The following is a 25,764-nucleotide window of genomic DNA, read 5'->3' on the forward strand; positions in this document are numbered from 1 at the left end:
AAAATAAAATAAAATAAAAAGAACGCTCTGTAATATAATATAATAAATAAAGTTCTTATATGGTCAATGGATTGAAGTTTTATCAAATAAAATAAATTAAAACGAAATAGTATACAGAACGCTTTGTAATATAATATAATATAATATAAACGGAACAAATTTTAAAAAATAAAATTCTTATATGGTCAATGGTTTGAAGTTTTATAAAATAAAATTAAATTAAATAAAATACAATAAAATAAAAAGAACGCTCTGTAATATAATATAATAAATAAAGTTCTTATATGGTCAATGGACTGAAGTTTTATAAAATAAAATAAATTAAAACGAAATAGTATACAGAACGCTTTGTAATATAATATAATATAATATAATATAAACGGAACAAATTTTAAAAAATAAAATTCTTATATGGTCAATGGTTTGAAGTTTTATAAAATTAAATTAAATTAAATTAAATACAATAAAATAAAAAGAACGCTCTGTAATATAATATAATAAATAAAGTTCTTATATGGTCAATGGACTGACGTTTTATAAAATAAAATAAATTAAAACGAAATAGTATACAGAATGCTTTGTAATATAATATAATATAATATAAACGGAACAAATTTTAAAAATAAAATTCTTATATGGTCAATGGTTTGAAGTTTTATAAAATAAAATAAAATAAAATAAAATAAAAAGAACGCTATGTAATAAAATATAATAAATAAAGTTCTTATATGGTCAATTTGATCAAGATTTATAAAATAAAATAAATTAAAACAAAATAGTATACAGAACGCTTTGTAATATAATATAATATAATATAATATAATATAAACGGAACAAATTTTAAAAATAAAATTCTTATATGTTCAATGGTTTGAAGTTTTATAAAATAAAATAAAATAAAATAAAGAATGCTCTGTAATATAATATAATATAATATAATATAATATAATATAATATAATATAATATAATATAAACCAATAAAGTTCTGTATATGGTCAATGGATTGAAGTAAAATAAAATAAAATAAAATAAAATAAAATAAAATAAAATAAAATAAAATATACAACGCTCTGTAATATAATATAATATAATATAAAAAGAACAGATTTCAAAAATAAAGTTCTGTATATGGTCAATGGATTGAAGTTTTATAAAATAAAATAAAATAAAACAAAATAGTATACAGAACGCTTTGTGATATAATATAATATAATATAATGTAATATAACATAACATATAGAACGCTCTGTAATTTAATATAATATAATATAATATAATATAATATAATATAATATAATATAATATAATATAATATAATATAATATATAGAACGCTCTGTATTCCAATCATAAAACTTTTATTATCGATTGTGTTTTTATTCAGAACGCAACCAAACTTTTATTTTGACAGCAGACATCGCTCGTGTTCCGACTTTAGACGTTCCTTATTGTTGCTGATGGAAGCAGCATGCAACTTTCCATACATGAAAGCAAGTGACAGTTCTTTGTGTTGACCAGGATAAATCAATGAACTGGTTTGGTTTTGGTTTCAGTGGTTTTGGTCAGATAAGGCCCGCAGATGTGAGTGGACAGGTCACCTGTAAAGTGATCACACCTGTCCTGATATCAGATGTGTGCAGGTCATGTGTGGTCAGATCAGACTGTAGACTCAGAGCCAGCTGGAGCTCCAGAGCTCACGTGCATCATGCAGACTGTAAGTGAACTATGAGTAACAAACTTATATTTCTATAATATTAGTCACATTTACTATAGCCTACCTAAGCTATGATCAAATAAAACAACTTTCAATTTTCATGTGATTTTTGTATTTTATTTTAATGCATATCACGTACATACACTTCATGCATATCCTTTGCTCACATTCTCTATCTATAATGTGTTTTGCTGTAGGTGGCAGTCATGTCTGTGTGTCAGGGTTCGTGTCGGGTTCATCAGAGCAGGTGTGCGGAGACGTTTTCACAGAGAGTCAGGGATGCACAGACACGCTCATCTGTGAAAGATACCTGACGCTCAACTTCACAGACAGAGTGGAATGCTGGGAAATTCAGCAGCCACAAAACAAGCTCGTGTGGAAGAGAGAGCAAGACCTCTCTGACCATACTGGTAATATACAGATTTGTGCATAGTCCGGATGAAGTAAATCTGTTGATGATATTGATATGATGCATTTAATCAGGACACAGCGCTCCGCTGCCGTTGGTGCCAGGCGGGTATGTCATGCCCAGACCTCCTTTTTTCCGTCCGCTCTGCTCTAAACTCAGTGCCGTGAGCCTGGCGTTGGGAACCGAACACGCTGTGCTGCTCACTTCAGACGGGACTGTGTATTCCTGGGGATCTGGAAGGTACGAGAAAATTCATTAAAGGGTTAGTTCACCCAAAAATGAAAATCCTGTCATTAATTATTCACCCTAATGTCGTTCCACACCCGTAAGACCTTTGTTCATCTTCAGAACACAAATTAAGATATTTTTGATGAAATCCGATGGCTCAGTGAGGCCTTCATAGCCAGCAATGACATATCCTCTCTCAAGATCCATTAATGCACTAAAAACATATTTAAATCAGTTCATGTGAGTACAGTGGTTCAATATTAATATTATAAAGTGAAGAGAATATTTTTGGTGCGCCAAAAAAACAAAATAACGACTTATTTAGTGATGGCCGATTTCAAAACACTGCTTCAGGAAGCTTCGGAGCGTTATATGAATCAGCATGTCGAATCAGCGGTTCGGAGCGCCAAAGTCACGTGATTTCAGCAGTTTGGCGGTTTGACACGTGATCCGAATCATGATTCGACACAAAAGATTCATAACACTCCGAAGTAATAATTTGGCAGGGGTCAGAATTCGGCACAACACCGGTCAAAAATGGCCATATTGGAAACGCACTGGGAAGCAAATTTCATCTAGTGGAAGCGTTTGGTACTGCACCCAAACAAAATCTTACTGAAAGCTCATTTTTTGAGATATCAACCTCAAATTTGGAACACAACTGATTTAGATTTATGGCTTTGATTTTAGAGTAAAACATGTTTTGGAAAATATATATTTTACATAAAATTTGACACTTTTTTTACTTTTTACCAAGTGTCGTCTTTAAAAAGTGACTAAACTTCAATCTGTGCACCAAAAGCATTCAAGATTTATGACAGTTTAAGTTGGAAATTTAATTTTTGTTAAAAAAGTGGTTAACAGGTAATAAATGAATTATAACTATTACATAAATATAATTTAGTACCATAAAATCCCCTAAAAATACAAAATATTAAATAAAAAAAACATTATTGAACTAAAATATAGTAGATTTATTTAATTGAAATAAAAAAAAAAATTCATTTTTGACCACCACACGACAAATTCTCATTACCATAACAGTGTTATTTTTGTTAGTTAAACTATGAAAAATAATTTTTGGTTTATTTTCGAAAATAAACTATAAATATTAGATGACCTTAAAAATATTTTGGTTAATAAAAATAAAGCTGAAATAAAATAAAATAAAAATATTGAATGAAAAACTTAAAAAACATAAATAAAAATATTGTCATAACTAATTGAAGTGAAATAAGTTGAAGTACTACAATTGCTAAAAATAAAAGTGAAATAAAAATAAAAAATAAATTAAAGCTAAACAGATTTTTTAAAAAACGAATAAAAATGACAAAAGCACATAACAAAATGACTAAAACTACTAAAATTAAAATGAAAACTTAAATATAAAAATAAATGCTAATTCAAATTTTTAATATATACTATAAGTGTATAAATAATACTAAAATGGCACTTTAATGCAATCCAAAAAAAGCATTATTTCAATTGTAAATTATTTATATTTTAAATATTATATTATTATATTGATTATAAATTTATATAATCACGATAGTATTTGTTGTACCACCTGTAATTTATGCTTATTATGACAAATCATTGAATTACAGTAATGTTTTATGTAAAATAAAACAGCTTTTTCTAGACTACATCATTTTAAATAGATTTAATAAAAGCATTATTCATTTCTTTAGGTGTAAAACTGTTTTTAAGATGGTGTGTTGTGTTGGCAGTCATGGTCAGCTGGGTCACGGCGCTCTGACGTCACAGGAGGAGCCTCAGATAGTGGAGGCGCTGTGGGGCGTCCCGATCCGAGCAGTGTCCGCTGGGAGCTGGCACTCTGCTTCCGTCAGCAGTGAGCTTATTCCTGAAACATTCCCTGTCAAATTCAGCCATTGGGAGAATACTGACTGCTCATCTGAAATAAATGTGTTGTTTGTGTTGTTCAGCTGGTGGGGACCTGTATATGTGGGGCTGGAATGAAAGCGGGCAGCTCGGTCTGCCATCTAGAGGCCTGGAGGAGGAAAAACGCAGAACAAATAGTGGTAAAAGGACTAAAATATATATGACTTTACATATGAATGTATTACTGCATAGCTGCATGTTTCTGTTTCTGTTTAGGAAACACTGACCAGACCATAAATAAAGATGAAACAAACCAAGCCGATGTGTTCATTTCAATTCAAGCGTTCCCTGCTCTAGTGGACGTCCCTAATGTGTCAGAGATCAGCAGGATCAGCTGTGGATCCCGTCATACAGCGGCCGTCACAGGTGACATCCAGATTTGATCAAATGACATAAATGTTTGACATGAAAAATCATTACCTTATTGTTTTCTTATTTCTTTGTAGGTACAGGGGATCTGTACACCTGGGGATGGGGTAAGAGTTTGCTTTGCTTTTTTAAGAAATAAATCAACATAAATCGACTAGATGCACTAGAATACACTTTTTAATAATCATTTTTTTCATATGTTAAAAAATACATTAATATTTTTAAAATTTAAAATTCTACGGAAGAGGATTAGGGCCAAGCAATAATAAAAAATAAAACCATCTCAAGATTAAAGTTGTTAAATTTCAAGAAAAAAGTCGAGATAAAATGTTGAGAATAAAGTCATTAAATTATGAGAAAAAAATCGTTAAATTACGAGAACAAATTCGTTAAATTATGAGAAAAATGTTGTTAAATTTCGAGAAAAAAGTCGAAATAAAATGTTGAGAATAAACTTGTTAAATTACGAGAAAAAACTCGTTAAATTTCAAGAAAAAAGTCGAGATAAAATGTTGAGAATAAAGTCATTAAATTATGAGAAAAAAATCGTTAAATTACGAGAACAAATTCGTTAAATTATGAGAAAAATGTTGTTAAATTTCGAGAAAAAAATCAAGATAAAACGTTGAGAATAAAGTCATTAAATTACGAGAAAAAACTCGTTAAATTTCGAGAAAAAAGTCAAGATAAAATGTTGAGAATAAACTCGTTAAATTACGAGAAAAAACTCGTTAAATTTCGAGAAAAAAGTCAAGATAAAATGTTGAGAATAAATTCGTTAAATTATGAGAATAAAGTTGTTAAATTACGAGAAAAAAAAATTTTCTCAACTTTTTTCTCGAAATTTAACATTTTTCTCATAATTTAACGAATTTGTTCTCGTAATTTAACGACTTTTTTTCTCGTAATTTAATGACTTTATTCTCAACATTTTATCTCGACTTTTTTCTCGAAATTTAACAACATTTTTCTTATAATTTAACGAATTTGTTCTCGTAATTTAACAACTTTTTTCTCGTAATTTAACAACTTTAATCTCGAGATGGTTTTATTTTTTTATTATTGCTTGGCCCTAATCCTCTTCCATAATTTTCTATATGAATATATGTTAAAATGTAATTTATTCCTGTGATCAAAGCTGAATTTTCAGCATCATTACTCCAGTCTTCAGTGTCACATGATCCTTCAGAAATCATTCTAATATGATGATTAGTTGCTTAAGAAACATTTATGATTATTATATGTTAAAAACAGTTGTGCTGCTTCATATTTTTGTGAAAACTGTGATATACAGGTGTGGCCAAAGGAGGAGATATTTGCTTTTAATGATCAACAAAATATGAGGAAAAAATTTTATATTTTTTAAATATTTTAAATATGATGGAAAAACAAAACACTAAACTTGGTTAAGGTATTTATATGACAAAACTATTTGTTAGTTACAGGTTTTATTTTACCATGTTAAAAAAAAAAATGCATAGAAAAACAAAAAGCATACATCGACTACAACATAATCAGTTATTAATATTTTGTTGTTTCTCTTGTTTTTGCATGCATTCATAATTTCTTTGCATGACAGCCTAGCCAAAAATTATGTAGGCACAATTAGGCATGTTTTATTGCATTATTATCACCAATAAAACAACTGATTCCATGCATTACACAATATGCTTACAAAGTCAAATTTCTTTGATCAAAAGAAAAGCATTTATTTGGAATAGAAATCTTTTGTAACATTATAAATGTCTTTAATGAGTCCTTTCTGAATAAAAGTAATAATGTCTTTAAAAAAAAAAAATCATACTGACCCAAACCTTCTGATCTGAGTGTGTTAATTGTTATTTCAAAATGGCTAAAAGTTGCCTTTCCTCTGTCTGTCATATTATTAGGTCATTATGGACAGCTGGGACATTGCACTGAAAATAGCACAGATGAGCCGACGCTGGTGGATCACTTCTCTAGTCACAGATTGTGTGTTAAGGATGTTGTGTGTGGGTCATGGAACACATTTGTGTCCGCTGTGCCAAAAGAACAACCTCCATCCTGACAGGAACAGGCCCATTTCACAGTGTCACATGAATACAAGGATGTCAAAGTTGCAGTATTAGAGTTTATTAAATTAGGTACAAATATATGGTCTAAAATACAAGATAGAAAGTAGATTTATTTAACAGGGAGTAAAAAATGTTTTCAAACATATAAACAGTAGAAATATTAAACGAGAGAATACATTCACAATTAGGACGTCGTGTTATTGACAGATTAAAGGCGCAGGTGAAAAATCTGGACCGGAAAGTGGCTTCCATTCTGTGTAAACTTCACAACACAATCTTGAATGAACTGCAAAAGAACATTCTCAGTCAGTAAAGAGTTCAGAAATCATAATTATCATGTCATTTTGTTTGGGCAATTTCATATTTCTTTCTCACTTTTGTTTCTCTACAAAAACAGGATGCTTTTTTTGCACTAACACAAAATGCAATCGATGTAAATTATGTGTGTAATTGATGCTTTATGTATTTAATTACTCTAGTGCTGTAACAGATAATGATGGGAAATTTTGTCATGTAAGCCAAATAAAATATAAATGTTAGAAAAAAAAATTAAATAAGTTGAAGTACTACAATTACATAAACTGAAAAATAAATAATAAAATAAATTAATATAGAAATGTTTTTAAAAACATTAAAAAGTGACAAAAGCACATACAATTACTAAAATAAAACTGAAAAATATAAAAATAAAAGCTAATTCATATTAGTAATAAATGCTAAAATAGTATATAAATTATACTAAAATAAAGGTGTATAAATCAGCAAGCTTTATCGCTATTCCTCAACTGTTCAGTAAATAATAAACTAAATTGGGCTGCGTTTCCCAAAATCATAGTAAACCGACAACAATTTACACAACAATAATGTACTAAAAACGGAAGTGTTTTTTGTATACAGATGACAGCGTTGTGAAAACCATCCCCGTTCACATGGATCTGCAAAAACGACTAAAAACGCTGTATTATGCTGTCAGGCCAGTAGATGGCGATGTCACTTAATAAATAAACACTATGTGTAATATGAATGGCGGTACCGTTTTCACAAATTTGCTTTTTTGTTGTTTACCCGGAGACGATAATGGTCTGATTTTCAAAAACTTGCACTTTAAAAACCTTCAAAAGTTTGCATTTTCAGGCCCCCAAAACGCTGTTGTTGTGTAAATGAACGGCCAAAACGCAGAAAAGGTTTTCGGTTTTTAGTTGAAAACAGTGTCATGTAAACGACCCCTAAGTAGATCGTAGAACCATTGCAAGTCTCAATGCTTTTGGGAAACGCAGCACTGTACAGTAAACATTCGCAATTAAAACGTAATTAGACTGAAGGCTGCAAGATATGTCAACTGTCAAATTTGTAAATAAAAAGTACAAAAGTACAAATTCTCTCACCTGACAAAATCTGGAGATCTGGAGATGACATGCTGAAATTCGGAGAGGTTCACCGTTCCGTCTTTATCGATGTCCGACTCCTCCAGGATCTGCACAATTACATTTGTCTGCATTAGCAAAGTTCATCTGACAGTAGAGCTGCACGATTCCAGCTGAATTGAGAATCGTGATTTTTTTTTTGTCTCAAATAGAGATCATGATTCTGAACAGACAACTAAACAAAGTAGCGCAATTTATGTAAGTTCTGACAAAAAAAAACAAACAAACAAAAAACGGTTTGAATGAATGATTCAATGACTCACTCATAATAGGTGTATTTGAGATGCATTGGCGCTGTGCAGACTGATTGGCTTATGACATCAAAGACCAATGCATCTTGAACAAGCCTAAAGACTTCATTTGTTTCATTACTGGATGAAACTGCTTTTTTTAACAAATCTCTTGAATGAATGATTCAATGACTCACTCATAAATAATTCACTTGTTTCATTACTGGATGAATCAGCATTTTTTTAAACAAATCTCTTGAATGAATGATTCAATGACTCACTCATAAATAATTCACTTGTTTCATTACTGGATGAATCAGCATTTTTTTAAACAAATCTCTTGAATGAATGATTCAATGACTCACTCATAAATAATTCACTTGTTTCATTACTGGATGAATCAGTGTTTTTGAACAAATCTCTTGAATGAATGATTCAATGACTCACTCATAAATAATTCACTTGTTTCATTACTGGATGAATCAGCATTTTTTTAAACAAATCTCTTGAATGAATGATTCAATGACTCACTCATAAATAATTCACTTGTTTCATTACTGGATGAATCAGTGTTTTTGAACAAATCTCTTGAATGAATGATTCAATGACTCACTCATAAATAATTTACTTGTTTCATTATGGGATGAATCAGCATTTTTGAACAAATCTCTTGAATGAATCATTCAATGAATCACTCATAAATAATTCACTTGTTTCATTACTGGATGAATCAGCATTTCTGAACAAATCTCTTGAATGAATGATTCAATGACTTATAAATACTTCACTTGATTCATTACTGAACGAATCAGCATTTTTGAACAAATCTCTTGAATGAATGATTCAATGACTCACTCAAATACTTCACTTGTTTCATTACTGGATGAATCAGCATTTTTGAACAAATCTCTTGAATGAATGATTCAATGACTCACTCAAATACTTCACTTGATTCATTACTGAACAAATCAGCATTTTTGAACAAATCTCTTGAATTAATCATTCAATGACTCACTCATTAATAATTCACTTGTTTCATTAATGGATGAATCAGTGTTTTTGAACGAATCTCTTGAATGAATCATTCAATGAATCACTCATAAAAGACTTTTTTGTGATGCATCAGCGCTGTGCAGACTGATTGACGTATGACATCACAGTTCCGCAAGAGCGAATCAAAAGCATAAGAAGTCGTTTGCTCTCCAATCGCTCTCGCAGTACTTTATCATATGTTGATCGTTCTGCGCAGCGCCCATGCATCTCGAACTAGCCTAAAGACTTTACTACTTTCATTACTGAATGGATCAGCATTTTTGAACAAATCTCTTGAATGAATGATTCAATGACTCACTCATAAAGACTTCACTTGTTTCATTACTAAATGAATCAGTGTTTTTTGAATGAATCTCTTGAATAAATGATTCAATGACTCACTCATAAAGACTTCACTTGTTTCATTACTAAATGAATCAGCATTTGTGAACGAATCTCTTGAATGAATGATTTGATCCAATGACAATTACATTTTTTTAAGTCACATGTCGCCATCTAGTGGTGTAACAATATGATACAATTGTTATTTGAAGCATCAAGTTACTTTCAAAAGGTGATTTACTCTATATTGATCGCTTCCATAGACATCAGTGTTTATATCCAAACTATAAACTTTTATCCCAGTACTTCTGTGTTAAAATGAATATTCTTAACATGGAAATAACAATACTGTGTGGTTGGAAAGACTGTTTGTGAAGCTGTTTCATACCTAGATAGCCTAACTGCTCTATCTGGATCAGCAGCAGTGCAAACACAGCTTTGAATGTTCTGGTGTGATTTTGTCAAAGGTTTAATAGACAGAGCCGAATCTTTGTCATTTATAAATAAGATTGTGTGGGTCTTTGAATTGAGATTGCGCTCTGTAAATGATTAATCGTGCAGACTCACATTGCTTATGAGCTGCCTCATCTCCTCTGCAGTGAGACGGGTGTCGTCCGTCTCGCCAGTCAGACAGTTCACCAGCTTCTCCAGATCTCTAGTATCAAGTGTACCGTCATCGTCAAAGTCTGGGGCGTAACAGAATAACGTTCAATGAATAATGTTATATTTAATGGTGTTTGCTAAACTGTGAAAACTCAATTAAATGTCAGTCTTAAGAGCGTTCCATCTATTACCAAAGATCCGGAAGGCATAATGGGACTTGATTTCCAGGGTTGCTGAATCACTGAAGGCACTCAAGAGGTCCAGGAAATCCTCAAAGCTCAAGCTGCCATCCCTCATGTCAGACGTCGAGAAGACGTGACATATCCTTTTCCGGAAGGGGTTGGACTGTGAAGGATCGAAACACAAAATTGCCAACAAGAACACAGCATTTATACAGTTGAATTACCGAATCTGGAAGGATTATAAGAAGTTATATTTTGCTTGAAAAAAATTAACCCTATTTTAAGTATCATTACGGTTTGACTTTTTCTTTTACCTTCAGTTCAGGAAGCGTAAGGACCTTCTCCATGGACACCCTGGAGCTGTACGGCCCATTTTCTCTGCCCTGGAGTTCAGCGAATCTTTTGTGTGCCCTAAACAAACATGATGATCCCCCAAAAGCATTGTTACATTGAATGTTGTTATTAAAGGTGCACTATGTAAGATTTTCTGTCCGCCAGAGGCCTATTCAAAACAAAGGCGTAGCTTGATGACGCCACGTTTGAGCGCAGAATGGTCTCCACCTCAATGAACGGTGCAAAAGAATAGGGATTGGACTCAGGAAGAAATCATGCTCATGGATGAGATTATTAACGTTACTGTAGTATGAAGCAGAGCAGGAGCGAGTGTTGTGGAGCTGAACGAGGAGCTGGAGCGATTGATCAACACACGCCTCACGAGCAGCGGGACTTTTATTATGACACAGTCACCGGCGCCGCTTCCGCTTTTCCGGTCATGAGTATGAGGTAACGCAGCTCTGTTTATCATATTAGATACATTTGAGAGTGTTGAAAATGATGTTATAACGTTACTCTGTGCGTTCGCTCGGCGGCTGCTGTGAGACACTGTTACACACTGCAGTAAGATAGATCGATTTTACAATATCATATTAAATGCTGGATGGCTTGTGTTGATAAATGGCACGCAATTAATTTTAAAACGTATTGTATGATGGAGAAAATGCTGTATTACTGTTACTAAAAATAAAGCTGCATCTGATTATGCTATGTTAGCTACTTGACAAAATAGTGTTTTCTCTGAGGCATGGTAAAGCATGGTACTCGCAAAAAAAATCAAGAAAATTAGAAAATTAAAACGTGTTGAGCTATATAACAATAATTAGTTTTCTGTCTATAAATATCTCAAAACAGTTGTTCCCTTGTCTGTTAAAACATGTAATATATTAAAGCGTCTTTGGTGTTTCCATGGTTTCTACAAAATAAACCGGAAACCGAGGGTAACGCGGGTATGACGCCATTGACAGGCGACTCCTCACACGTCCCGGAGCCTTGATTAAAATTTTCTCACGATTTGCAAATAGTTGGAAACATTTGGGATATTTTAAGTACTCAAGTGAACAAAATATATAACACTGGCCTAGTGGTTTTTGGATATTTTACTGCAAAAATATTACATATTGCACCTTTAATGTAATGACATTCAAACACTTTTAAGTGTTCGTTAAGCATCCAAATAAACATCAAAGCCACTTTCTATAACTTTACTGTGTAGGTTATCTATTGTCACAATAAATATTGTGCCAAGGCAAAATGTACCATTGAAGAGATGTACATGTGAAAATCCAATATTAAAAATTAAAAAATAATATAAAAATAGTATTAGTTAAAAATAGTAAATGTATTAGTTTTCAGTGACTGAAATAAAGCTAAAATAAATTATATATTAGATGAAAAACTTCAACAAAAATTATTTAGTACTAAAGTACTAAAATATAACTGATATAAAAATTAATCAAAGCTAAATAGAAATATTCAAATATATATATATATATATATATATATATATATATATATATATATAAATAAATGACATAAGCACATAAGAAAATTACGAAAATGAAAAAATATGGCTATTTTAAAATAAATACTATAATAGTACATAACTAACTAAATACAAAATAAATTCTAGTCATTATTCACAATTAAATCTTAAGCAGACTAAAGACAGCAAAATATAACAAAAAACGATGTGTGACTTTACTTACAGTAAGATTTCTTGCTTTGTGAGAAATGTAAGCTCCTGTGTTACACAAAAAGAAAAAAATATAAACAAATAAAAGCAACTCCTCTCTATAAAGAATAAATATATGTTAATAAATCCATATATAATGTGTCGGACTCACCTGATACTCCGATAGAAGATCTTTCGGCAACTTACTCGCGGTTCCCCCCATTACCGCCTGCTTTTGTTCTTTAAACTACAATAAAGTCGATTAATGTTACTATAGTTTCATAAAAACCAAGACAAGTTGCTGAAGTTTTCCTGTTTTTAGCCAAAAGGCAAAACAAACTTTGGTCGTAAGGCACAGCGCTTCCGCTTCCTGGATGACACGTCAGTTACTATAGGAACAAATTTACAGAGTGCGAAGTCCATAATAGATTTTCTCTTATCTACTTTTAGATGTTTTGTTTTATTACAAGGAAATAATGTAATAATATATAATAAAAATATCTTCTGCGTATTCAAACGCACAATTGTGTTTTTTTGTTGAGGACAGCTGTATAATTTTCAGTAAATAACATTTGAACTTGTTTATTACCCTAATTATGATGATCAAGGTGTATTTAATAAATAATATTTTCCTGGAGCATCTTATTACACACTAGTTGTAATGTATATCTGTTACATAATTATGTTGTATATTATTCTGACCAAATGTTTGGAAGGAAAGACATAAATTATTCATATAATATCATGTTGCTCTTACTTGGATCTGCAATTTGCCAGTCATTTCAAAAGGTGGCATCATATCATAAATAATAAATTGTCATGCCATCTATGATTTATTATATATTTTATTTATCATCTATGCATTTATTTATTCATTAAACAATTTGTTTACTCATTTATTGGCAGTGTGATAGCAGATCAAAGTTATTTTGAGGTTTTAAATCTTATTTTATGCATTTAATTCAAAGTGTGAGCTCTTATATTAAGCAAAAAGATGAAAAATGTTACAAACAAAAGCAACGTTTTCGTTTTGTTTTTTTAATCCGGAGCTCCAAAACATTAATAATTGTTTGTCATGTTCGCCATATGCTGTCAAAACATGTAATATTTAATAATAAATATAATATAGTGTCAATTAAAGGTACAATATGTAATAATTTTGTCCGCTAGAGGTCGCTAGAGGCCTATTCAAAACAAAGGCATAGCTTGATGACGCCAAGTTTGAGTGTGGAATCTTGGGACATGTGGTCTTCACCTCAACGGACGGTGCAAAAGAATTGGGATTGGAGTCGGGAAGAAATCATGCTCATGGACGAGATTATTAACGTTACTGTAGTATGAAGCAGAGCAGGAGCGAGTGTTGTGGAGCTGAACGAAGCCGCTGGAGCGATTGATCAGCACGCCTCACAAGCAGCAGGACTTTTATTATGACACAGTCACCGACGCCGCTTCTGCTTTTCCGGTCATGAGTATGAGGAAACACAGCTCTGTTTATCATATTAGATACATTTGAGTGTGTTAAAAATGATGTTATAATGTTACTCTGTGCGTTCGCTCGGCGGCTGCTGTGAGACACTGTTACACACTGCAGTAAGATAGATCGATTTTACAATATCATATTAAATGCTGGATGGCTTGTGTTGATAAATGGTATGCAATTAATTTTAAAATGTATTGTATGATGGAGAAAATGATGTATACTGTTACTAAAAATAAAGCTGCATTTGAATATGCTATGTTAGCTACTTCACAAAATAGTGTTTTCTCTGAGGCATGGTAACGCATGGTACTCGCAAAAAATCAAGAAAATTAGATTTAAACAATAAGCCTAAACATGTTGAGCTATATAACAATAATTAGTATATAAATATATCAAAACAGTTTTTGTCTATTAAAACATGTAAATATTAAAGCGTCTTTGGTGTTTCCATGGTTTCTACATAATCAAACCGGAAACCGAGGGTAACGCGGGTATGACGCAATTGACAGGCGACTCCTCACACGTCCCGGAGCCTTGATTAAAATTGCAATTTTCTCACGATTTACAAATAGTTGAAAACATTTGGGATATTGTCAGTACTCAAGTGAACAAAATATATAACACTGGCCTAGTGGTTTTTGGATATTTTACTGCAAAAAATATTACATATTGCACCTTATCATTTTTTATTTTATCGTTATTTGATTGATTTCCCTTGCGGGATCATCATGGGTTCTACACGTTGGACCTTTTCTCGAGTAAAAAGGACCATCCAGCTCTACTCACAGTGATCCCGCCCCACATGACGTAGGTTTCACCCACAATCCCTCTCGCGGTCACATCATGGCAGACGAGCAGACGCAAGAGCTGCTGTCCGCAGCTGCAAAAATGCAGATTTTACCGAACGGAGACTCTCATCTTCCCAAAGAAGACGCGGATCCCGTTGACGAGACCGGGAAGAAGAAGAAAAAGAAGAAGAAGAAGGGAAAAGCGGCAGCCGTAGGTAATAAAGACGGAGGAAAGTGTCGCGTGGCCCTGTCTGATAAACCCATCACAGCTCGCTAATTATAATAATAATAATAATAATAATAATAATTCATTGGACATTCTTTTAGTAGGGACTTAAAGTGTTTTAACCGACCTTAATGTTTATTTATTGATTTATGTTTGCTCTGCAGTGTTCAGCTAAAGGCTGGTCGGAGTGTTAAGCTAGCATGGCAGTTGTGTAATGTTGTTATGAGAGGCACATTCTGACTCCACGTGCGTTATATGTCTGTCTAATGTGTGTTACAATATCTACATCAAATTACCTCGACTATTCTGCATAGGTGTAATTTAGAGAGTACCTGAAAGCCATACTTGAGTAAAAGTACAGCAAAAATCACTCCATTACAAGTCATCAGTTCCAGTAGCACTTGAGAAAGGTCTTTAACAGCATTGAAGTATTTTACTCGTGCTGAATGTAGATGCACTAGTCCTCAACACACAGGAGACATGCCAGTGAAACACAATAAACAGCTGATTTGTGAGAAAAGCATGTTTATTTTCTAAAATCAAAATAAAAACACCTTAAAATTGCAATAAATGAAGGTCGACACAACAGCCTCTTAAACGTCTACAAACACTAAAATCTCACTTAAAGGAACAAAACACTTTTTTTGAAAATAGGCTCATTTTCCAACTCTCCTAGAGTTAAACAGTTTTCGAATCCATTCAGCCGATCTCCAGGTTTGGTGTACCACTTTTAGCATAGCTTAGCATAGGTCATTGAATCTGATTAGACCGTTAGCATCTCGCTCAAAAATGACCAAAGAGTTTCAATATTTAATATATCCGGCGTAATAAGGCGCAATGATATTACGCAGCTTCTCCCACAAATGTCTCTATGGTTGCAAGGCACGCTCCCTGTGCAAGCAGGGGGTCACAGGCAGTGTGTAATATCATTGCGCCTGCTGCACTCATGGTACGACAGCAAAGTTCCTTGATTATTACGCCGGAATGAGAGTATAGTTCCTAGCCATATCGGCCTAGAAAATCACAACTTTTCATTTTCGTCGGTCTTAGTACATGATGTAACTACAGAAGAGTCAAGTTTTAAATAGGAAAAATATTGAAACTTTAGTCATTTTTGAGCGAGATGCTAACGGTCTAATCAGATTCAATGAACTATGCTAAGCTATGCTAAAAGTGGTGCCGCCAGACCCGGAGATCGGCTGAATGGATTCGAAAACGGTAAAACTCAACTGTTTAACTCTAGTGGAGTTGGAAAATGAGCCTATTTTCAAAAAAAGTGGAGTGTTCCTTTAAGCTCAAATGCTCAAAAAGGCCATAAGTAAACCAATATCCTAACCAAGGTCTCTTTAAAGGGGTCATGAACTGCGTTTTTATAATATTTCCTGGGGTGCACTAATAATGTTAGTATGCTTTCTACATTAAAAATTGTCAGAATTGAGAAATAAAGGCATTTTTGCTACCCTGATTTTATCCCTCTGTTTTAAGGGCCGTGTCTGCTGTGAGACTTCAGTGTAAACGCCCACTGCTGTGATTGGCTGACATCTTTCCATTTGAAATAGCAAAGTATTACTCTCTCTTAGCTCTCAAGCCTCAAGGTTAACTAATTGTGAAATGTGCTGCATTATATTTAAATCTATGGCATTATAATTAGATTGTGCCATGAAAGGTTGCAGTGATGAACATTGTAGTCGATCACAGACATGTTGTTGAGCGCATGAAATCAGTGATCTCGTCATTGCAACTCAATTTCTGCACACCAACGAATGCTTTCATCATAACTAACAGTGCAAACTTGATGTAACTAAGAGATTTGTTGGATAAAACGGGAGTTTTGGCTCGAGTCCAGAACTCAGTCACTGATAAACTCACGCTGTTTGATTGACAGCTCCAGCGATTGTAAAAGGAAGCGTTCTCTATATATAATTTAATCACCATTAAAAAAACAGATTATTTTAACTGGTTTAATTTACTAACACACAGATAAAGATCATCTGACTGTACCTGAATCATTAATATCAGATCAGGCATTAGAATGAACACAGTTACTGATATGTTGTTGCATTACTGTCGAGTCCATATCGTAAAAGTCTGTTTGCACCGAAATGCGATTGATTTACCAAAGAATCCACAGTGAAATGTACTGAATACAAATAAATAAAGCTCAACTGAGACATTCGCATTGAAAATAACCATATTCCTGCATTAGGATCCTTTGAAAGATACTGTTATTTTAGTCCTGTATCGCTCTTCTCTCGCTAACACGTCAGTGGGCGGGGCTAATGCTGCAATGAAGAAGTAGGCGTTGATTTCTTCTGCGAAGGAGGAGTTTCACCTATCTATAGGCACATTATAGGACGAGTCGTTCGCTGGCTCTGGTGTCAATAAAAGGTTTTATTGGACTAACAAGGAAGTTTTCAGTTCTGAAACTTACAGAATATTCTTACAGTATGAAGAACTCTTAAATATCAAAAGCTCAAGGAAAAGTTGATTTCTCCATTCATGACCCCTTTAATACAACAGATAAATAAAATAATGTTAAGAAAATTAGTAAGGCCAAAAACGCACAGGATATAGTACCTTCAATGCCCTGTAGATGGCGATATCACTTTTGTAGCAGAAGTAAACTGCTGCAGAAAAAGTTTGCATTACTCGTCACAAATGTATTTGAAGTAAAGAGTATATACTTAATGAAGTCAAGTGGAGAGTAAAAGTTGCTAATATATTAGATACTCAGTAAATCTATAAAGTAGGCGAAAAGATATTATAATAATTACATTTACTCAAAAACTTTATACCACTGCTATTCTGCACAGGGAACCATGAGGGTGAAGGAGAGTCTGATATCACCAAAGTGGCCAAACAAATGGAGCAACAAACTTTAGAAGACCAAGAGAAAGAGGACGAGCCAGAGGATGGTTGGTCTGAAGTTAATTACCATTGCAAGTCCATGTGCATATGTGATAGCGTAGGTTTGAGCATGAATTCTTTTTATATTGCCAGATGGTGAGGAAGGAGATTCAACTGGAAAGAAAAAGAAGAAGAAGAAGAAAAAGAAAGGCCGTAAGTGATAATTCAAAAAAAATGCCCTTGTTACTCAAAATATGGATGGATGTTTATGTTGTTCTTATTCTTTCGTTCTCTTTCAGCCAAAGTTCAAACAGATCCTCCATCTATTCCCATCTGTGAGCTTTATCCCAGTGGAGTTTATGCCAAGGGACAGGAATGTGAATATCCACCTGTGCAAGATGGGTACGGACAACAGCCGCTTATTGACACACTCTAAAACCTGTAGTCAAAAAAACATCATAGTGGATATGTTTTATCTCCTTTGCAGACGTAGTGCTGCATGGCGGACGACCAACGAGGAGAAGAAGTTTTTGGATCAGGCTAATGAGGACATGTGGAATGACTTCAGACAGGCTGCCGAGGCCCATCGGCAGGTCAGGAAGTACGTCATGAGCTGGATCAAGCCGGGCATGACCATGATCGAGATCTGGTGAGAGAAACCATCCATGTTCTTTACTTATAGGCTGTTTGTGCATTGATGATGTAAAAACGCATTATATAAACTACTTATTATAAATGAGGACACTCACCCTGCATCCCAATGTGCATACTATCCGCCCTAAATAGTAATAATAATAATAATAGTAATAACTAATAATGTTACATACTATTTAGGATGGATAGAATGCACATTGAGATGCAGGCAAAGATTCATTGACCCGTTCATAAACAACTGCCTCATTCTTGAATGAATCAGCCATTGGAATGAATCGTTTGAATGAATGACTCACTTATTAAGATGGTTACTTGACACCACTTACTGGTGGTTTAGTTTAATTTTTAAAAGTATAATTTCCCCCCAACATTTCTTAGAATCCCATAACATTATTTAATGCAGTTGTATTTTTTTTTTATTGTAAATTTGTAAATGATTTAATTTGATTGGTAACAGCCCTTAGTGTCTTATTCCAATTAAATTTATTGATCAAATTTAAGAATCTAAAATGAAAGATGAATCATACATTTTGCATGAATTGTATTTTTTTGGACAAGCAATAACATTTCATATAGTTTGACAATAAAAACTGAAAAATATATAGATGAAACAATTTTATTGGGAATTTGGCTGTATTAAAGGTGCCCTAGAACCAGTTTTTATAAGATGTAATGTAAGTCTAAGGTGTCCCCTGAATGTGTCTGTGAAGTTTCAGCTCAAAATACCCCATAGATTTTTTTTATAAATTTTTTTAACTGCCTATTTTGGGGCATCATTAACTATGCACCGATTCAGCGTGTGCGTCCCCTTTAAATCTCGACTATAATACAGTGCATTTACAAAGTTCACACAGCTAATATAACCCTCAAATGGATCTTTACAAGATGTTTGTCATGCATACTGCATGCATGTGTCAGATCATGTGAGTATAGTATTTATTTGGATGTTTACATTTGATTCTGAATGAGTTTGATGGTGCTCCGTGGCTAAAGCTAACATTACACACTGTTGGAGAGATTTATAAAGAATGAAGTTGTGTTTATGAATTATACAGACTGCAAGTGTTTAATAATGAAACGACGGCTCTTGTCTCCATGAATACAGTAATAAACTATGGTAACTTTAACCACATTTAACAGTACATTAGCAACATGCTAACGAAACATTTAGAAAGACAATTTACAAATATCACTAAAAATATCATGATATCATGGATCATGTCAGTTATTATTGCTCCATCTGCCATTTTTCACTATTGTTCTTGCTTGCTGAAGTGAAATGATGCAATGTATCTCCAAAACACTGCATTAAAATGGTTTCATATGAGGTATGCAAGAACAGGCCATTCTTTTTTTCTACTTATTAGAAATAAGGTCTCTATATGTGTGTAAAGAAGAATAATGTGACATCTCCAAAATGCTGCAGTAAAATGGTTTCATATTAGGTGTGCTCACAGTATGGGACATTGAATTCAAGAGAAACTGAGTCAGTAAGAGAGTAAAACTTGAATTCACGAGTAAAAGCCCTAGTTGTAGGCATTCAATATTGGCACTAATCCACTATTCACATCTTATTTTTCCCCTGACAGTGAGAAACTGGAGGATTGTTCTAGGAAGTTGATCAAGGAAAATGGTCTGAATGCTGGTCTGGCTTTTCCGACCGGCTGCTCGCTGAACCACTGCGCGGCTCACTACACTCCTAACGCGGGAGACCCCACCGTTCTCCAGTACGACGACGTCTGCAAGATCGACTTCGGCACGCACATTAATGGTGCGTCTCTAATTGGTTCTGATCTCTCTTGATTCCTTCCTTGTGCTTTTCTTGCTAATCTTTAGACATGTTTGGTTATTATGGCGTTCCAGGTCGAATCATTGACTGTGCCTTTACTGTCACCTTCAACCCAAAGTACGACAAACTGCTGGAGGCTGTCAAAGATGCCACAAATACTGGAATTAAGGTAGAGTCTCAACTTTTTGCATTGTGATGTTGTTTTCATGGCCACACACATTCTCCTCATTGTCATTAGTGATATTGCTATTGTTATTGACATTTCAGTGATTGTTTTATTTCAGTGTGCAGGTATTGATGTTCGCTTGTGTGACATCGGAGAATCAATTCAAGAGGTTATGGAGTCTTACGAAGTGGAGCTTGATGGAAAAACATATCAAGGTAAATAGTCATTCTTTGAACATCAAAGACTTAAAGAGATGATGTTACAGATGACATTATTTTTCTTTCCAGTCAAACCAATCAGAAATCTCAATGGCCACTCTATTGGACAGTACCGAATACATGCAGGCAAGACGGTGCCCATAGTGAAAGGAGGTGAAGCCACCAGGATGGAGGTGTGTCCTGACTTTCTACTGTTTCACAGATTTGAATATAGCTTTAACACTTTTTATTTGGTTGGTTGCCCATATAAAACGGAAGAAAATGGAGACAGACAGACTTTTGCCAGTCTTGAAAGTCTCATTCTGAGGGTTTAGGGCTGAGTTTGGGTGTGCCAGAGTTATCAACACAAACACAACCCAACACAATCTCTATCAGTCACGCCACAGGGCGTAAGGGGATAGTTCTGCCAAAAATGAAATTCTGTCATCATTTACCCTCAAGTTGTTCCAAACCTGCATGAATTTCTTTCTTCTGCTGAACATAAAAGAAGATATTTTGAAGAATATGGGTAACCAAACGGGCCCAGGGCCTCATTGACTTCCATAGTATGGAATAAGAAGAAAGTTATTTTAATCCATTTTTGCTGAAGTAAAATCATTAATTGCTTTCAAAAAATAATTTTACTGACACCAAACTATCCACTTTGTCAAGTCAACATTTCACTCTGAAAGTGTAAATCTGCTCCTCCATTTTGAAAGCAATCATGTAGTGTTGTTAATTTCCTCTCTTACAGGAAGGAGAAGTTTATGCCATCGAGACCTTTGGGAGCACTGGGAAAGGCATGGTGCATGATGACATGGAGTGCTCCCATTACATGAAAAACTTTGAAGTTGGTCATGTGCCAATAAGGTGAGATACATGCTGATCTTGACTAGGGTTGCAAAATTCCGGGAATTTTTAAAACTGGAAACTTTCCATGGGAATATATGGGAATTAGTGGGAATAAACAGGGCATTTGCAAAATTGCAGGTTAGCTTATAATTTTGGTTAAAACAACCATATTTAATGCAAATTTTAGCCTGCACGTTCCTCATTCACACAGCACACTACTGACTGCAGGGCTATTGAAGACACCCCCCCTGCATGCACTGTGCATTCCCCAGTCCATAACATGCACATTTGATCAAAAATACAGAAGAAACAGTAATATTGTGAAACATAACTACAATTTAAAATAATGGTTTTCTATTTTAATATACATTAAAATGTAATTTATTCCTAATTTTCAGCATCTTTACTCCAGTCTTCAATGTCACATGATCCTTCAGAAATCATTCTAATATGCTGATTTGATACTTATCAATGTTGGAAACAGTTGTGCTGTTTAATATTTTTTATAACCTGTGATACTTTTTTCAGGATTCATTGATGAATAAAATTTTAAAGAACAGCATTTATTCACAATAGAAATCTTTTGTAACAATATACACGACCGTTCAAAAGTTTGGGGTCAGTAATTTTTTTTTTTCTTTCTTTTTTGAAAGAATTGGATACTTTTTTCTAGCAAGGATGTGTGAAATTGATAAATTATATTAAAGTGACATTGTTAGAAAAGATTTCTATTTTGAGTAAATTCTGTTCTTTTTAACTTTTTATTAATCAGTGAATCCTGAAAATAGTATTACAGGTTCCAAAAAAATATGGAGCAGCACAACCGTTTCCAACAATCATAATAACGGAGTATCAAATCAGCATATTAGAATGATTTCTGAAGGATCATGTGACACTGAAATAAATAACACAAAACAATTGCTGCAAAAAATATTTATTTTTACATATTTACTAAATTAGAATTAATTGAATGCAAAAAATAAATAACTTATTTCATGTTATGACCCAACAAAATGTTTATATTTGTTTTTATATGATACATTTTATATAAATATTCTAAATTTATATAAATTTCCCAAAATTTCCAATTCCCGTAAATTCCTGTTAAGTTTCCAAATTGGAATATTTCCAAAATCCCCCAGGTTAAGTTCCCGTTTTCCGCCCCTTTGCAAACCTAATCTTGACACCATGTCCTAACTAAGTTTTAAAGTGACAAGCAATCTGTCGATCACAGCCAATCAGAAGAAATTTGACATTTAAAGGGATAGTTCGCCCAAAAATGAAAATTCGGTCATTTACTCACCCTCAAGTTGTTCCAAACCTATATGAGTTTCTTTCTTCTGCTGAACACAAAAGAAGATATTTTGAAGAAAGTCAGTTATCAAACAGTTGAGGGGCCATACTATGGAAGTCCCAAATTCTTCCAAATATCGTCTTTTGTGTTCAGCAGAAGAAAGAAACTCGTACAGGTTTGGAACAACTTGAGGGTGAGTAAATTGTCGATCTATCCCTTTAATGCACAGAGAGCTCGCATAAGTTCCCAAAATAGGCAGCTCACAAGATTTTGGTACTCAATAATGCAATGTTAATGTTCGTCTTTCCCAGACTCCCCAGAGCCAAGCACTTGTTGAACGTGGTCAACGAGAACTTCGGCACTCTCGCCTTCTGCCGCCGCTGGTTGGATCGCCTCGGCGAGACCAAATATTTAATGGCGCTGAAGAACCTCTGCGACCTGGGCATCATCGACCCCTACCCGCCTCTGTGCGACACCAAAGGCTGCTACACGGCCCAGTTTGAACACACCATCCTGCTGAGACCCACTTGCAAGGAGGTGGTCAGCCGAGGAGACGATTACTAGGCCTCCACGTCACCAGTTTTTATAACTCTGTCCTCTGCTTTCTTATCACATGAGTATTTGATGGGTAAAGGCCTGAGTAAGTTAATAAGCCGTGCCTTCTCATTTTTAACATGCTAGTAATTTGTTTGTATAAAGGATGGATGGACGTTTAAGTCCTCTGTGGTAAAGATGTCCCCTTGTGTAACTCATTGGCACAGATGTGTACCGATCACCCACCCGTAAAGTGCTCTAGAACCATTTTGTAAATGCAGACAACAATATGGTGCAGTTTTTGTTTGATTAATATGAGCAACCCAGGGAAATGTGAAGTCAAAACCACATTTTCAATATGGTCTGGATTAGGCTGTGTTACACATTTGATATTGCATGTTTGTTTTTTTGAACACAAATCTTGCTCTAAGAGAGATGCTGTCAAATGCTGTTTCTCCTTTTCAGTTTGTAGTTTTTGATTCAATTATCCATTTGGGGTGAAAAAGAGAACAAGACTTTACTGGACATTATTTGGCTTTATTCCTTAGCGCAAGAACAGACTTTAATGTAACATAGACCCTAAAATACTAAAATACTCACTGAAACTCATGCTTTCCTCTAAGAGCGGGCACTCATAAGTGGCGATGATGATACGTAAACATCTATATTTTGGCTATGCTTGATTTCGGGTAAAGCCTGTTTGAAATCAATCTCCTTTCTCTGAATAAAGCACATGTGGTGTTTTATTTTGAAGTACAAATAAAATTTATAAGAAATTGTGATCTGCAAGATGTTTCATGTTCTTTATTTCAAGGATTCATGTGTAACCAAATTCGTTTTGTAAAAGTCTTGTTCAATTTATGAAATGTAGAATTTAAATATATTAAATGACTAAATTAACATATATAGAGACTATATATAATATATATAGTATACATATATACTCAAAAAAAAAAAAAAAAAAAAAAAATATATATATATATTTATAAAAGACTATTTTGTCACCACTTTTAGCCAGAATTATATTTAACCTAAAAGACTGTGTGATTGGGCCACGCTTTGCAAAAATATTAATGTATATATGAAAAGTTGGCTTACAAATTTATTTACAAATTCTATGAAAATACTAATCTACTAAAGTTAGATTCACACCAAAAAAAAAAATCGGTAACCATAGCAACTGCTCGAGCGCTTTCCGTTAGGCTCGTATGTACACTGAAGAAATGTAAGTAATGTTATTTATACAAATTTATATATCGCAAGCAGATCACAATAACAGATTTTAGTGTTTTGTTTAAACAGTCTTAAAAATAGTTGACATTTGGTTAACTAGGGTCAATCAAAACACGTTTGAGTTGCGTGAGGCGAACCTCAACAGACGAGCCTCGAAAATTAAGTTACACAGAAATTTATTTTACAAACTCGACCCTTTTGTGATTTTATAATGCAAACACAAGTAGTAATTCATTAAGTTATTTAAATATAGCTGCGAAATGTTACACAGAAAATGGCATTATTTCTCATGTTATCAATTGACCGTTCACAAAGACCCGCCCCCTTTAGTTACTGTTGCTATGTTCGACAAGCCATGTCGATCTTTCGCCACACATCATGTTCTCACGCAGTGAAAAATACATCGCGGAGCAAAGAGGACACTGACAACTCGTCGACAGACAAGACAGAACAGGTTACTTTGATATGAAACAAAGTCTCAAATTTTGTCATTTTTAAAGAGATTTAAACAATAAATACCGTTTTGTGGCTCTTTAATGTGTCGTGACAGATCGCTGTAGCGCCTCAGCTCAAGCGGCTCGTGAATTTATCATCTCTTACTACTAGTTCATTTATAGCATCAAATAAACATGAATGAACATCAGAAGGAATGTTGTTTCAAACGTCAAAGACGTCAGTAGGGGAGAGTGGGGTAAGATGAGCCATTTGTTACTTATGTGGTCTTCAAGATAATGGAAAATTAGGCAGAAGTACAATGAAAGTATTAAGTAATTTCAGGATGTTTCCTATCATTTTAAATGATCAGAATACATCTATGACAAAGGGTTCTAAAAATATGGCTTCTTAAAAAAAAAGTGTTCCTCTGGCTCAATTTACCCCAGGTTAGGGGTAAGTTGAACCGAGTCAGTAGGTGGGTGTAAACTGACCATCTAACTGAATCTGAATCAAACCCATGTGAAATTTTAAAGATAATGTACCTATTTTAAAAATTAATTTTACAAATATTTATTTTTTGAAGCAAAATGAAACAACACATAACCAACCAAATGAAGTTGAAATTTTAGTATCTTTAATTGTTTGCATTTCTGAAACAATATGTTGAACACCAAAATTGTAACCTTCCCATAAACAGAGAGTTTGTTGAGTAAAATTAAATAAAAACTAAATAAGAATGAATAAATGTCATTTTAGTCAAAAGGTTCTTGAC

The 25,764-nt window shown here is 33.7% G+C and overlaps 3 protein-coding genes across 3 annotated transcripts; 2 read left to right on the plus strand and 1 right to left on the minus strand.

The window, feature by feature from the left end:
• The first annotated feature begins 1,435 nt into the window (after positions 1 to 1,435).
• LOC125247519 (RCC1 domain-containing protein 1) lies at positions 1,436 to 7,010 on the plus strand. Its single transcript, XM_048158861.1, has 8 exons — positions 1,436 to 1,714; positions 1,912 to 2,124; positions 2,198 to 2,363; positions 4,082 to 4,203; positions 4,298 to 4,393; positions 4,470 to 4,619; positions 4,700 to 4,729; positions 6,512 to 7,010. The coding sequence occupies exons 1-8, from the start codon at positions 1,528 to 1,530 to the stop codon at positions 6,667 to 6,669; spliced, it is 1,122 nt and encodes a 373-aa protein (XP_048014818.1). The 5' UTR covers positions 1,436 to 1,527; the 3' UTR covers positions 6,670 to 7,010.
• Positions 6,719 to 12,893, minus strand: cib1 (calcium and integrin binding 1 (calmyrin)). The gene is made up of 7 exons (XM_048158862.1): positions 12,670 to 12,893; positions 12,532 to 12,566; positions 10,804 to 10,900; positions 10,499 to 10,652; positions 10,272 to 10,390; positions 8,062 to 8,150; positions 6,719 to 6,962 (listed from the first exon to the last, which is right to left on the minus strand). Exons 1-7 carry the CDS (start codon positions 12,718 to 12,720, stop codon positions 6,941 to 6,943), a joined length of 567 nt encoding a protein of 188 aa, XP_048014819.1. The 5' UTR covers positions 12,721 to 12,893; the 3' UTR covers positions 6,719 to 6,940.
• Positions 12,894 to 14,761: 1,868 nt separating this feature from the next.
• Positions 14,762 to 24,113, plus strand: metap2b (methionyl aminopeptidase 2b). Its single transcript, XM_048158480.1, has 11 exons — positions 14,762 to 14,980; positions 17,805 to 17,906; positions 17,992 to 18,051; positions 18,138 to 18,240; positions 18,326 to 18,487; positions 20,082 to 20,263; positions 20,356 to 20,450; positions 20,566 to 20,662; positions 20,735 to 20,838; positions 21,399 to 21,514; positions 23,102 to 24,113. The coding sequence occupies exons 1-11, from the start codon at positions 14,821 to 14,823 to the stop codon at positions 23,352 to 23,354; spliced, it is 1,434 nt and encodes a 477-aa protein (XP_048014437.1). The 5' UTR covers positions 14,762 to 14,820; the 3' UTR covers positions 23,355 to 24,113.
• The last annotated feature ends 1,651 nt before the right edge of the window (positions 24,114 to 25,764 follow it).

Source organism: Megalobrama amblycephala, linkage group LG15 (assembly GCF_018812025.1).
Source record: "Megalobrama amblycephala isolate DHTTF-2021 linkage group LG15, ASM1881202v1, whole genome shotgun sequence".
NCBI lineage: Eukaryota > Metazoa > Chordata > Actinopteri > Cypriniformes > Xenocyprididae > Megalobrama > Megalobrama amblycephala.

Excerpts from the sequence above, each read along its gene's own strand:
- LOC125247519 (XM_048158861.1), top strand. The coding sequence starts at position 1,528 with ATGAACTGGTTTGGTTTTGGTTTCAGTGGTTTTGGTCAGATAAGGCCC. Across the intron at positions 1,715-1,911 it reads TCACGTGCATCATGCAGACT|GTGGCAGTCATGTCTGTGTG; the intron begins GTAAGTGAACTA and ends GTTTTGCTGTAG. Across the intron at positions 4,394-4,469 it reads AAAACGCAGAACAAATAGTG|GAAACACTGACCAGACCATA; the intron begins GTAAAAGGACTA and ends GTTTCTGTTTAG.
- cib1 (XM_048158862.1), bottom strand. The coding sequence starts at position 12,720 with ATGGGGGGAACCGCGAGTAAGTTGCCGAAAGATCTTCTATCGGAGTAT. Across the intron at positions 10,653-10,803 it reads TTACGCTTCCTGAACTGAAG|TCCAACCCCTTCCGGAAAAG; the intron begins GTAAAAGAAAAA and ends GATCCTTCACAG. Across the intron at positions 10,391-10,498 it reads TTATGCCTTCCGGATCTTTG|ACTTTGACGATGACGGTACA; the intron begins GTAATAGATGGA and ends GTTACGCCCCAG.
- metap2b (XM_048158480.1), top strand. The coding sequence starts at position 14,821 with ATGGCAGACGAGCAGACGCAAGAGCTGCTGTCCGCAGCTGCAAAAATG. Across the intron at positions 17,907-17,991 it reads AGAGGACGAGCCAGAGGATG|ATGGTGAGGAAGGAGATTCA; the intron begins GTTGGTCTGAAG and ends TTATATTGCCAG. Across the intron at positions 21,515-23,101 it reads GTTGGTCATGTGCCAATAAG|ACTCCCCAGAGCCAAGCACT; the intron begins GTGAGATACATG and ends CGTCTTTCCCAG.